The sequence below is a fragment of the Diabrotica undecimpunctata genome, chromosome 8, assembly GCF_040954645.1.
Source record: "Diabrotica undecimpunctata isolate CICGRU chromosome 8, icDiaUnde3, whole genome shotgun sequence".
In the NCBI taxonomy this organism is placed as follows: domain Eukaryota; kingdom Metazoa; phylum Arthropoda; class Insecta; order Coleoptera; family Chrysomelidae; genus Diabrotica; species Diabrotica undecimpunctata.
In genome coordinates, this window is record NC_092810.1 from 22,634,104 (window position 1) to 22,648,473 (window position 14,370).

Here is a 14,370-nt window from a genome sequence, read left to right on the forward strand (position 1 = left end):
TTGTAGATTCTCTTATAAATTATCTTTAGGAACAATTAGGTTAGGTTCAGTTAGGTTAAATTAGGGTTAGTTAGGTTAGGTTAGTTAATGAGGTTATTATAAGTTTAAAAATAAAATTTAAGTTATTGGTACACTTACCTAATTGTAATATTCTGAAAATATTTTGTAGTCCCCACTGAAGCCCCATCCCATATGGAGGCTCTGTTGTTGAACTCCACAGCTGTGTACTTAAAATGGAAGTCGCCGCCTCCAATAACACTAAACGGAGAACTTCAAGGATATAAAGTAGAGATTAAAACGAACGGTACAGACCAAACAAAGATGATCAGTGTCGGAAAGAAGGCCTCCAGTCTTTTGTTAGGTAGTTTAAATCCCGGTGTGTCTTATTTTGTAAGAGTAGCCGCTGTAACGAGGATCGGATTAGGACCTTATAATGCTGCTGCTACATTAAGACTGGAACCTACTTCCAGAATATCAGACAATAATTTTCAAAGGTTGGTATACATCTAAATGATAATCTACTGTTTGGTTTAAATGTATGTACTTACCTCTTCTTAATTTTAGACCCGTTGGAGCAGATATGCAGTCCGGTGACTTCATTACAGAAACCTGGTTCATGGCTCTTCTAATAAGCATGGTGTCAGTTATGGTACTACTCTTTGGAGCTATGATTTTTGTTAGACGGAGGCAAATGTTGTCCAAGAAGAGCTTAACACCTAGTAGATCTAACGGTGGTGTTCTCACAACTCCTATGGACGTTAAACACGAATCTCCTCTTTGGTTAGATAAAGACAATCTACCTGACTACTCGTCGAGTACTCTACCTGAATATTCCAAGTTAACTCCAGGTAGTCATAAGAGGAAAGAGTATGTTTATAATGGCTCTGTTTCTAACGGGTAAGTGGTTTGTTAGTTTAGAAATATAGTCAATAGGGCAATATTCTTCTAAAATAATATTTCTTGAAACTGCTTTAAAAATATGTTTTAGTAATTCATTTCATGAAAGTCCACGTTTAATTTTTCTATCAGTTTTCATTTAACCAAACTTAATAATTTTAGAGTCAACCCTTACGGAAGCGTTAATCTACGTTCGAACCCATTGAACCACAATGATTTCACCCGTCCGGATAATCTTCAATACAGTTCAGAAAAGTGCTACCCAATCTCCGGTCGCAAATTCGACGACTACCTCAATATGCAGGTGCAGGAGTATGCCAGTCCCAATATCGAATCTAAAGTAGCCGATTATGCCGAAGTCAACGCCAATGTAACTCCAAATATTGACGTGGGTTCCATATCGCCCGCCCCCTACGCTACTACGACATTGGTAGCTGCTGGAAAACGAACGGTAACATATTTTTAATGATACAATAGTAAATACGAGTATATTTTGTGGACTTGTATATGTAGATACCTAATTATGCCAATATTTTCTAAGTCAACTAGTAGATATTTATCAACCATGATATTGTTTCCTTCATAGTGAATTGAATTATGATCTATTCGTCGTAATACTTATTATTTCGTTTTGATAACTTTCTTATTTGTTCTTTTAATCCTTTGTATATTGATTGATGTCGTCGGTCAGATAGCCAAGCGGGCTAGGCGGCCGATTTTCATTCGCTTCACTGTCGAATGGTTCAGTGGATGTGGGTTCGAGCCCCAGCTCGGTGTACAGAAAAATAAAAAAAGGCTAACGCAGCAGTTTAAAATTCTAGATGAATCTGCGGCTTAGACTAGAATATGCTGGTGTTTGATCGGCCTATGGGGGAGCAGTACGGCAAGAGATAAGGGCTTGCGGCTCGGTGATACTCCTCCATAGATCCTTACCGAAAGGGCGTGGCGCCTAAATACCAGTATATATATATATATATATATATATATATATATATATATATATATATATATATATATATATATATATATATATATATACATTTCGTTTCTCTTCGTATTTTTCTACAATACGGCTTGTTGGTATTCCGCAAAATAATTCTAGTTCAATAAGGTGGCATTATCGTCCCCTTTAGAAAAAACTGTCAAGAATATTTCGTTACCAGCAAAGAAGTGCGAGTTCAAAATCTTGTTTTGCAGACATTATGTCTGTTAGTTACTTCATTACGTTGTTCCAACTCTTTAAATCTATAGATGTGCAATCAAGTCAGTGGGTTTTAGATATTAAGCCTATCTTACCCTAAAGGCACTTTTTATAGCGATCCTCTTTATATATTAACATGTCTATGTAGAGAAGAACGTTTCCCGTTAAGTTGATACTGACACAAGCTTATTTATTTAACTGATTTTAACTATATTATTTAAATGCTTTTACCACTATTCTTGTGTTTCTTTCGTATAACTTTTTACAAAATGTATGTATGTATTTTTAGCAATGGAACAACTTCAACTCAGATTTAGACGATGAATGCCCGTATCCTTCAGCTAATGGAGGATACTACAACCGCAAAGTGTATTCTGATTCGTATTTTTCGCCTATCCAAACACTGAGGAGGAACCGTAACAATAAGAAGCCTCAACAAAATCCACCTGATATAGTTTCGCCATCAAGTTCTACAGGTAAATATATATTTTTATCTGTATCTCATTCTTTTCTACTAAGGCTTCCATAAAAAAAAATCTGAGAGACCTGTTTAGAAAAATATCAAAGCAAGACGTATTAAAGCTAGAACTTGGGTGGTATAAAACCACAAACAGAGCTCATATAAAGGGGACATGGAAATCATCCTGCTAGGATCTGTATAAAGATGAACACATATTCACCAGAAATATGATTAAATAAAAAACGAACCTGAGAAACTTAAAAGCAAAATAAAACTTGGGATCAATACAGCCTATATCATACAGCCTGTATATGGTAACGGCAGAAATGCTCAAAGTTACAGGAGAGACTTAAATAAGATTGCTTCTGATTTATTTTGTGAACATTTAGAGCACCTTCTCCTAGTAGGTATTTGTTGTGGCAAATGGTCTCCAACGTTGATCATCTGTTTCTGTCTTTAGATATTCTTCCAGAACTACCACTTATTCATCTTTTTACATTTGATTTCGATCTTCCTAATTAAAGTAACTGTTTTGACAGTGGCACCACAAAATTCAAAAGTGAAAATTTTGTAATAGTTTGTTGTACACTTTATTTATGCAAATTCTTGTAAATAATACAACAATTTACAATAGCGTACCTACATAACTAATCTATAAAAAACTCTTCTCTACCATTTCGAAGATTTTTGATCCATATCATATGTGCTAACGTTTTGTTCGGCGAGATCTATTCCTTCCATAAAATTATTGTAAAAAATAATTAGTTCAGGACTAGTGAATTCAGCATTTTCTCCAGTTTTCAGCTTTCTGTTGATAATTCCAACAGTTGTACTGTGACAATTGGACATCAGCATCACTTCTTTCGTATCTTTCCATTTAGTCTCTAACATTTCTTCGAATGAAACTAAAAACACCATATCACGTGTTGGCTAGAGTTTCAACAACTCGTTCTCCGAGAGTTCCAGTAGTTGGTGTTGTTTTGATTCCTTTGGTCATATATATATATTAAACAAAAAGTTCATACAGAATCTTTATTATAGCAATCAAGAAGCTACAAGTTACAAGTTATATGACCCTGGCCGGAATGGCGGTACCGGATGACATCTGTCTGTCATCGGGCTTCTTCTTTTTTACCTTTAACATAATATATTACACGTTCCCTTTTTTTTTTAGATAGTACAAAACTAAAATACAAACTGTCATCGGTCTTCTTTTTTTTTACCTTTAACATAATATATTACAGGTGTAGATTCTTTTCCCGAGTAAATATTGAAATCGTATACATATTCTGTGAAAGAATCACTTCGTTGCCACATTTTTATACTTCTTTTTGTTGACTTCATAGGAAGATACTGCTTCAGGGCAGATCTTCCTTTGAACTTAGTCATTGATTCGTCGATGGACTGATGGGAACTCTCAGTCCTCGCCTTTACAAAAGTTTGTTTCAAACAAGAAGCCACTTCATCGATGTAGTATGTTTTTGATGTATTACCATTTCTTTCAGGATTATTACACTAGGAATTCGATAGCAGAAATAAACAGCGATCTCTTGAAATAGGGAGAATCTCAATAATTTGTATGAGGGATTTTGAAAGTGATTCGTTTTGTGACCAGTAGTGCTAGATAGATGGTACTTTATTGTAACACATAACTATAGTACAACCAATCACTGTCATCATTTCGTACATATCTGTTTTTTTTTTTCGTGTTTAATTTTATATTTCTGTTTTTCTTTGGAGGTGCTGCTATTCTCTGGTTTGTACAGAAAGCAATGTACATAAATAAACTACGCGGAAATAATTTTAGAAAAATATCAACAGGACGAGAACCTTCATCAATATTTAGTATTGTTATTCCATTTCTCTGGGTAGGAATTTCTTTTTTTCGGATAAAAGTTTGTATTTGGTAGGTATATTCCATTGTGCAGTCAATTCATTTTTTTCACACTCATCTTCAGATATTTCCGCGTTATCAGAATTTTCTTCGTCGGAAGCAGTGATGTTTACGGTCAGAAGTATTTTCAGGTACCTCATCAGCATCTGAGGTAGAATCGTCACCAGGTACATAATCAAACTCTGAGGCAGCAAAGGTTCTTTCTTGGATTGATTTTCAGAAATATTTGAGAGGTTTTCAATTTCTTCTGAAGCTCTTTGTGTGATAGAAAACGTCTACGTGCCATAGTAAGTCTGCAACCAAACAATACAAATAGGATAAATACGACCCGGTATAAACTACTACTGGGACACTAGAGTCCCGTTTAGAAATTATGGTCAAATCGATGAAAACAATATCAAAAATAAACAATATATATCACTAACCTGTGTTAATCAGCAACTAAATTATATATAATCGGTTAAAAAAAACAGAGCAGCCACTTTTTCTTTACTAAAATTGTATTATTTACGAGTTGTTAATGCACGTGTTTAGTTAACATCAATTTATAGGTTACAGACGTGATATGTATGTTGCATACTAGTAGGTAATGAGTAAAGGACCGTTTTCACACTACGTCTTATTGTACGTTTTGTGGGTCATATAAAGGCCCGTTTTCACACTACGTCTTATTGTACGTTTTGTGGGTCATATAAAACGTACGACAAAATGTACGTTTTGTCCAGTGTATATGTTACGAGCAATGTCCGAAATTGGACAATCCTAGCATTGTACAGAAAATCTTGTCCACTTCTAGCATTGTACCCCTTTACTGTACAATCTCCGAAATATATATAATCGTCGGACTTTGTATAAAAGAATTGCTGTACAATGTTCGAATTTCAATAAGTAGCCATGCGTCAAAGTTTGAGATAATATATCAGATATCGATTCATATCGATTTTTACGATTATTCCCCATTTGTTATTAACGACAAACAAACATCAATTGAGGTTATAAATCCATAATTAACCAGCGTTTTTGACTCTTGGATTCGTAGAATTAAATTATTTTAAATTATCATACATATCTCTTGAAAATCTAAGATGTTTTACAAACATCTTCCCTATATTATAGTGATGTATCTATCTCTTGAAGCTTTGAAATGTTTCACTAACAATATCTCTATTGTAGAACAATTTCTTCTTCGATTCGATTTTTCAATTTTTGATTTGGTGTGTCGCTTGTCAATAATAATCGATTCGAACCGATGAGCGTGCCGACAATTATTTTGATTATTTCGGACATTGTACAGTTTGGGGGTACAATGTAAGAAGTGGACAATAATTTGTGTACAATGTTAGGATTGTCCAATTTCGGGCTTTGCTCGTAACATATACACACTACGTTTTTCCTTCCGTTTCCTACCTCATTTCTAATTCAGAGTCTTGAGTTGTGTGAAGTTTGTTTAGTGATTTTTTTTATTATGGATGAAACGCGGCTGCTTTCTTTTATTTTTTTAACCATAACGATACTATGACTGAGGAAAAAGGGGATGAGGAGGGAAAAGACAAGATGGTCAGGAGAGTGGGCTTCTAAAAAGAAGCCAGTATTCCCACGTCTCGTTACTAAAAGAACTGAGAGGCGAACCAGATGACTGGCGCAATTATTTGCGAATGGACACCTCAGCCTATTGTCAATTGCTAGAGTTGGTAACACCATACATATTGAAATAAGACACCTCATAAGAAAAGCCATTACACTCCATGAAAGGCTCACAGCAACTCTCAAATATCTTACAACAGGACGCAGCGTCAAGGACTTAGAGTTCACAGCCATAATATCCAAACCAGCGTTAAGCCAAATAATTCGTGAAACCTGTAATGCAATCTACTTGGTTTTAAAACAGAACTACTTAAAAACTTTTATGCAATTCAATAAATTCCCCGAAAAAATCGTGGATGCATTGCCGCAAATCTGACAAATGAAGCGAACTGCAGTGGAACTAGTCGTCAAATAAGTCAAGATCGGACGACTTGTCTGAACATGTATTTTCACGTAACGTTTTATCCTATCAGTTCTCGCAAAACTATGCTTCTCCCTTCATTTCTACGATCTGACCTTGGATTTCATTTCGATTCGACAAGACGTACGTTTTGCTGTTTACATGCCACGTTTTATTGTATAGGATTTGTCCTATCCAACAAAACGTACAATAAGACGTAGCGTGAAATAGCCTTAAGAAATGTCTAAAAATACGGATGCATTCAAATAACATGGGCTTTGGGGGCAAACAGATGCCAGCAGATTTTTTGAAATCCACTGCAACATATATGTACCCACAGTAATGAAAGGGTTAAAACATATTTTGTTTGTTTACACACGGTCTTTTTTGATCATATGATAATAAATTAAATTGCTTTGATTATTTTGATATCTTAGTAGCTTTTTGCGTATATTATACCAATTGTAATTAATAATTGTTAAAATTTAGAGTAAACTTCCTTATCTGATACTTTTTCTACTTGAAATATTGTAACAACTGATTTTTTTCAGGTCAACCAGTATACGCTCGCGTCGGACCACCAGGTTTGTCGTGGAGAAGCGAGGTGCCATCTATGAGTAGTTTTACACCTCACAAGCAGGTCTACCACCACGGATCCAGCAGATCCGAACCGGGAAATATGTAATTTCTCTTGTTGGGAGCAATTTTGTCGTTACATAATGAGTTTTTCAAAAACTAAATCAATTTCACTACTTAAGCGTTTGTAGATATGATATAGAATAAGGAATGGTAAAAAACATTTTAGTATTTGGAATGTTTTTGTTGTTTGTACTTTCTAGAGACATAACAATATAAAATAAGAATATTTTTGGTAAAAGTAAATATGTGATCTGTAGTTTAGACCAAAATTCTTTTAATTATCTTGTAACAACAGAAACAATAAATAGATTAATCAATATACCATATAAATCACATTTTTATGAAATATTTGGTTTAGGTTTTGAAAATACTTTTAAAACGTTGTAAAAATGAATGAGAAATTTCATTTTTTCATTACGAATAATTTAGTATCCATATATTTATTATAAATCAAAAAATATGGCTTCTAAATATGACAAAATTGTATATTAAAGAAAGACTGAACTATTTAAAACATTTTTATTAATTTCTGTATGACCAAATTATTCAGAAATGGTTAATGTAAGATTTACTAATTTGCTATTTTTGTAGAAGTGCCTACTTAATTTTATATTCAACAAGAGGTATCACCATCACAGTGCTACAATCGTTAAAGCGCCTCGACCTTCTCAAGCTTTCTGCGCCATTCTGCTTTGTCCCTTGCTTGGATTTTCCAGTTGGCAACACCGATCTTCTCAGCAGCCTGTGTTACCCCGTCTATCCATCTCAGTTTTTTCTGTCCCGTCTTCTTATTCCCACCGACTGCGCTGTTAAGATCTTTTTTATCATCCACAAGGACAATGAATTTCCTATAAAATAAATCATAAAAATTTTATTTAAAAATCCTTTACAAAAGATATAATAATATAAAAGAATCCTTTCGGACTTTTCGGATCACAGAAAGTTTTCGGGATGACAATTCCATCATTAGTGCTTTTACCTGAAATAAGTATCTACACTTTAATTTAAATAAATGTGAAGGTTAAATTTTGACTAAGGTTAGAGCAAATGTAGTTTATTACTTACTAGGTATACATGATACATTAGTGAAGCCACTAAATATGCCGGTAAAACCCTTTAAATATGGTTCAATTAATTTGAAGTTACATTGCTGGTGATAAACTATTATTAGACCCACAATGCTATACGCTGCCGAGACATTGAATATAAACAAAACCATATATAACAAATTGGAAGCATAGGTAAGAAAGATACTTCGCAGAATGTTTGGTGGAAAAGTAGTAGAGGGAGAATGGAGAAGACGAACTAATGCAGAAGTGTACCATTTGTATGCTAACTCTACAATAACAAAAGTAGTGAAAAAACGTAAACTAGAATTGCTCAGACATCTAGAAAGATTGCAAGGTAATAGACAACTTAAGAATATTGGTTGGACAGTACCTTCTTCTTAAAGTTCCATCTCCTGTCGAAGGTTGGATATCATAACGGCTATGGTCACTTTGTTGGCTGCTGCTCTGAAAAGTTGTAGTGAACTACAGTTAAACCATTCTCTAAGGTTCTTCAGCCAGGAGATGCGTCTTCTTCCTATGCTTTTTCTTCCTTGGATCCTTCCTTGCATAATAATTCTCAGCTGCTACCTCAGGACAGTACCTACCTGAGGGCAAAAAATGGAGGGGAAGGCCAAGAAAGAAATGGAGAGATGTAGTGATGGAAGATGTCAGAGAGATGGGAATCATAGATTGGAAGCTGATAGCTAAGAACAGAAAACGATGGAAATTATCCATCCAGCAATGGGCCTAGAAGGCCTGTTAACGCTATACATACATATATACCTTTTATAAAGGATTTTTTAAATAAAATGTTTGTATCATGTTGAATTCCGGGGCATGGGCTACATGTCCTGTCCACTGCAGACGGTTTCGGCTGATTTCCGTATCTTTCTGTCAAAAATCGATAGAGAGGATTCATCTGTTTTAGTTAGTTTCTAAGAATTTGCGAGTTTTAGTTTTCTTTATAGATATTTTCACTTCCTCAGCCGAGGGGGATCCACAAATATTTCTCATTTCGGTACTCCAGTCCTACGTTGTTAGTAGGTTCCCCTTCCAGCAACTCTCGAACCCTTCGTAACTGGATATTCTCTTTGTTGGTAAGCAAGTTGCGGTCTTTATCATTACAGATTGATTGGTTGATTGTCAGCTTGAATTCTTTTATTTATCATCCACTCCAGTTGTCTGTTGCTGCATGTGTACTTGACGATTGATGCAGCACCTTTGGTTTGATTTCTACGATAGATACTCCACTTCGTTTATTCTAGAAATAGATTCTCTTACTGTAAAGTGTGTTTTTACGAATAGCATGACTGTTTTGATCACAGCAGTTGTGAAGCTACCATCTGGTTAGCGTTGATTCCTTACGTTAAAGACTATGAAGTACCTTAAAAAGAATATAATTAAATTTAACATTTGTAGTTTATAAAATGAACATAAAAGTAAAGTTTCACTATTTTTTACAAATATAAAATGAAGTGAAAGTACCTATGAGTGATACCTACTCAAATTATTCAACCAAAAGAAGTTTGACAGAGCAAATGAGGAATATTTATTTTTGGAGCCTCCTAAAAGTAGGTACTACCCAGAAATTTGTATAACGACAAGGCTATCTTTTAGTCAAAAGAAATAAGGTAAAGAATACACTGTTGGGGACTTTGACCCGGTCATGTATCCCAGAAGTTTTTTGAGTGTGATGGACCTCGATAACCCAAACCTTCATGTTTTCTGCAGTGAGTTCGATGGACTTTTAAATAATTAACAATTTGAGGCCAAAACTGCACTATTGTAAAAACTGTCGTGCGAGAAAACATAGAGGTTTAAAACATTAAACTCAAAAAAAAGTGTCAGATATCTGGCCGGGTCAAAGTCACGGGAAAACCTTATATTTGGACTATTTGTGTACCTACACCTGTACAAGAACAATAAGTAAGCTCTAACTTTTAATATTAATTATAACACTTTACCAAATTGTAGAAATAAAATACTTATTTAAAACCATTAAATGATTCTTTGTGTTTTCGTTATTTGTTACTCTGATTAATTTGGTCAACTATTCATTAAAATCTAGTCATGTTCTTGTTACGAAACATTGATACTGTAAAAACTGTTCGTCCATACACACATCCTAATATTAAGTATTTCTAGTAGGATATTATCAAGCCAGTGGCTTGTAAATGTTTTTCTTTTACCAAATTATCATATTTTTGGTTAATAAAATATTAATCATATAACTAAAAAGGCATCTAAACAGAAAACAATGCGAAATGATAAATGTATTGTTTTTTTTTCTATGAATATGTCGTAAACTTAAAGTAAAATGGTTCAGATTTTTTTTTTTTTTCGAAATTGTGTTTTCAACAAAAAAACTATCAGAAGTAATAAACGAAGTAAAAATATCATACAGATAATAACACAAAGGAGTGGACAAAGCATTACACCCAATTATTGTAGTAGAATAGACCCGAGTGTATCTCACAAGACCCTAAGGCAATAATAACGGAGAGAGCTTAAATCATAGAGGAAGATATAACTAAAGCACGAGAGAAAGCCAAACACAACAAAGCCGCAGGACCAAAGAACATAAAAATGGAACTGCTGAGCTATGAAGGCGCAAGGAATTTTTTATACGAGTGTTCTTCAATAAAATCGAAGCAGGAGAGGAAATTCAAGATAAACGGAATCTATCATACATGTCCTCCATTTTCAAAAATGGCTACCAAAGGTCAACAAATAACTATAGAGAAATCAGTATAATGCCTTCAATAACAAGAATATTCTCCACAGTTATAAAAGAAAAAATAGAGGATGCCAGATCTGCTATAAGATGGAAAACGTACATAGGAAATGCTAGGATAGATAGAGGCCTCAGAGAAGTTGACTGGAAGAATATAGTGCTGTCGCAGAATACATTGTTGTGTGTATACGCAGCAGAAATGAGGCAAAAAATTATTAGGAAACGTTAGGATGCTTTGAAAGTACTGTATACTATACTGACTGGGATAAATGATGAAGACTGAAGTTAAGTTGCACCTAATAAACAAAGAATCGTACATTAAACTGAGTCGCCTATAGTATCTAGATCATCTTATCAGGATGGAAGAAACGGTCACAACAGGAGTAGGACTTTTGCGGTAGCCTTTGAAAAGAAAAAAAAAACAAAACGATATTAGATGTTATTAAAAAGGATTTAAGAAACACTGACTGTGTCACGTGGAGACGAAGTGTTTAAAAAAAAGGAAGAAAGTTGTTTAGCAGACCAAGACCCACAATGCGCTTTAGACTTGGTAAATAAGAAGAAGAAGATCCCTCCGTATTGCCAATAATCAAAAAATGCGATAAATTCAAAAAAAAATATTAAGACTAGAACTTTTTCGATAGCCAGTGTGAAGGAAAAAAGAAGGAAGCCCAAAATAAAACGATATTTAAACGAAGGCTGTGCCACGTGGAGACGAAAGGCTCTAAATAAAAAAAAAGGAAGAAAGTAATTGAGCAGACCAAGGCTTACAGTGACCTGTGGACTCTGAAAATAATAAAAAAAGGCACTTCCGTCATTGTCAATTATCACAAAATGCGACAAATTCAATATATTACCAACCAAACACTTCTGTTGGTAACTGCGTTATATATAGTAAGCCATAGAGGGTTCTGGAAAGATTTGAACGAAAGATACTCGCTTTTGGGAGCTACTGATTACGCTCTTACCTCTGGAATGCTTTGGAGTCAAGGTACTGTTGATTATTGCTTTATTATTGTATATTAAATATATTACATATTTTAATTTACAGTTTCTAACATTTTGTTTTTACACCCAGATGCAAAAAAACGCAAAGGAGAAAATTTTGGTCAAATTCAAAGTATTTAATTTTTTTTTTATTTTTAGCCCTAATTTGATGATTTTTTAAGCACACTGTGTAAAAATTTATTAGTAGGTATAGTGAGTTTTTTAATAAAATTTTGTATTTGACTTATTATACGGGGTTAATCGAAAGGTGGTTTTTTATCCTAACTTTGAAAGATCCTGTGGAATAATTCCGTCAGATTCCGGCAGATTTTCGTAAAACCTTGTTTTTCGGTTATAACCATGTTTTTTATTTTATGTGAAAATATTAATTGGTTCATTTTTATGAGCGAAATGACTTGGCCACTTACAATTTACGACTTTTCCTATTATTACCATTATCTTTTGTATTAATTTGTAATACGACGATGGGGGCTTTGGTAATTGATATCGAAGGAATGTCATATCGACATCCCAGAAGTACTGTATTTAAATAATGATTAAAAGCAACGACAGGATCTTGGTTATATGAACAATGATAACAATAACAAAACATAAAAAAAAAACAACTTAAATGTAACTTAACCAAAGTACGCAAATAACAAAGAAAAACTACTAAAAAATAACTTAATACTTTGTATTGCCTCTCCTAGCCTCTATCATTGCCTGTACACGTCAGATCATGCTGTCTATGAGGTTGCGAATATCATATTGCTGGATGTTTTGCCATTCCTCTTCTAGAGCCAAGCGAAGTTCGTTAATTGAAGCTGGTGCGACTTCGCGACCTCTAATATTTCTACCAAGCATATCCCAAACGTGCTCTATTGGGTTCAGATCTGACGAACACGCTGGCTAGTTTATTTTATTAATACCAACTTCCTCTAAAGATTGCGTGACACATTGCAGAGTGGGGTCGCGCATTATCTTGCATTAATAGAAAATCATCGCCGATATATTAAGAAAAGGGTACTACATGATTCACTAAAATTTACTCAATATACCGGTGTGCAGTCAACGAACCCTCAATAAATACCAATTCAGTGTGCGTCGCCTCTCGGGATATTCCTGTCCATACCATCACCGAACCCCCTCCATGGCTAACACAAGGAACGGAAAGCGCCCTCCGCAAATCTCTCTCCAGTTCAACGCCATACTTGTTCTCTCCCATCTGATAGTAGACAGTATCTCAACTCATCTGTAAAAAGAACATTACTCCATTGTCCTAAATTCCACTGTAAATGTTCCCTGGAAAATTGTAGTCTAGCCACTCTGTGCCATGGAAGTAATTTGGACCCAATTACTGGTCTGCAACTTTGCAAACCAAATTCATGTAGTCTTTGACGAACTGTAAATACACTTACATCATTGCCTCGAACCTCTTGAAACTGATTTCTTGTTTGCACCGCTGTTAAATGACGATCCTGCAAAGCGTTGACTCATATAAAACATTCATCTAAAGCGGTAGTTTTGCGCTTCCTGCCACTTCCTGCTTTACGCTTGTTTGTTCCAGTTCGTATAAAACGTTCCACTATCCTTTGGATGGTAGAGCGATGAGTGTGTAATACTCTAGCCACATATTCATAATTTTGTCCATCTTCAACCAGATTCAACCAGACCAACGACTTTCGCATAATCTTCGATCTCCAAAAATTGGCTCTAAAAAATGAACCAAGGCATATTTTGACATGAAACAAAAAACACAATGCTTAGGAGACATGGTTGCAACCGAAAAATAAGGTTTTACGAAAATTCGCAAACGGAATTATTCCACAGGATGTTTCAAAATTAGGATAATAAAACCACGTTTTAATTATAGTTTATTTTTATGAACGAGAGAGTAATTAGCATAATTTTAACTGGTAGCTCCGACCACTCCATGGGCGTGCTTAAGATTAATTGAAAAATTACTTTGAATAATTGTAAAAAATAAATGAATTATTTCAGTGTTATAAAGTGTTATGTGTATGTAAACAAAAGTGACCTCTTTTATCACACACTATATTAGAACTGACTGGCCTACATTAAAAAGGGTTTTAAAAAATTCACATTTTTTTTAATTTTTAAAAATTACAAAAGAGAAAAAGAGTTTTTAAAACCGTCTAAGGTATGTTAAATAGATGAATAAAAATATTAATATAAAACTTACAGCTACTTGTTACAAATCCAAATCAGATTCAGAAGATGAACTTTCAGAACCAAGATTTATAATAACTGGCTCGATCATTTTATCAGTAATATTGTCCAGCTTCCACATTTTTTCCTCTTCTTTAATAGTGTGATTTACTGCCTTTTCCCAGTTTTCAGGTTTTACATTATTTACGGCCTCCAAAAACAACTGTTTAACATCATGAATTTTAAAAGTGGTATTTTTTCTTGAAACTTCACTCTTTATCTGTGCCCATACCAGTTCAATCGGGTTTAATTCACAATGATATGGTGGGGATCTAAGTACTGTCATTCCACGATTT

General features: G+C 34.4%; 1 protein-coding gene across 1 annotated transcript in view; it reads left to right on the top strand.

Annotated features, from left to right (window-relative positions):
- Positions 1-13,927, top strand: part of LOC140447263 (roundabout homolog 1-like) — a 711,862-nt gene extending 697,935 nt beyond the window's left edge. The window contains exons 9-13 of the mRNA XM_072539818.1: positions 170-494; positions 565-897; positions 1,060-1,348; positions 2,388-2,574; positions 6,988-13,927. Coding sequence (XP_072395919.1) covers positions 170-494; positions 565-897; positions 1,060-1,348; positions 2,388-2,574; positions 6,988-7,121 — 1,268 coding nt within the window. The 3' untranslated portion in view covers positions 7,122-13,927. The remainder of the gene's footprint in view (positions 1-169; positions 495-564; positions 898-1,059; positions 1,349-2,387; positions 2,575-6,987) is intronic.
- The last annotated feature ends 443 nt before the right edge of the window (positions 13,928-14,370 follow it).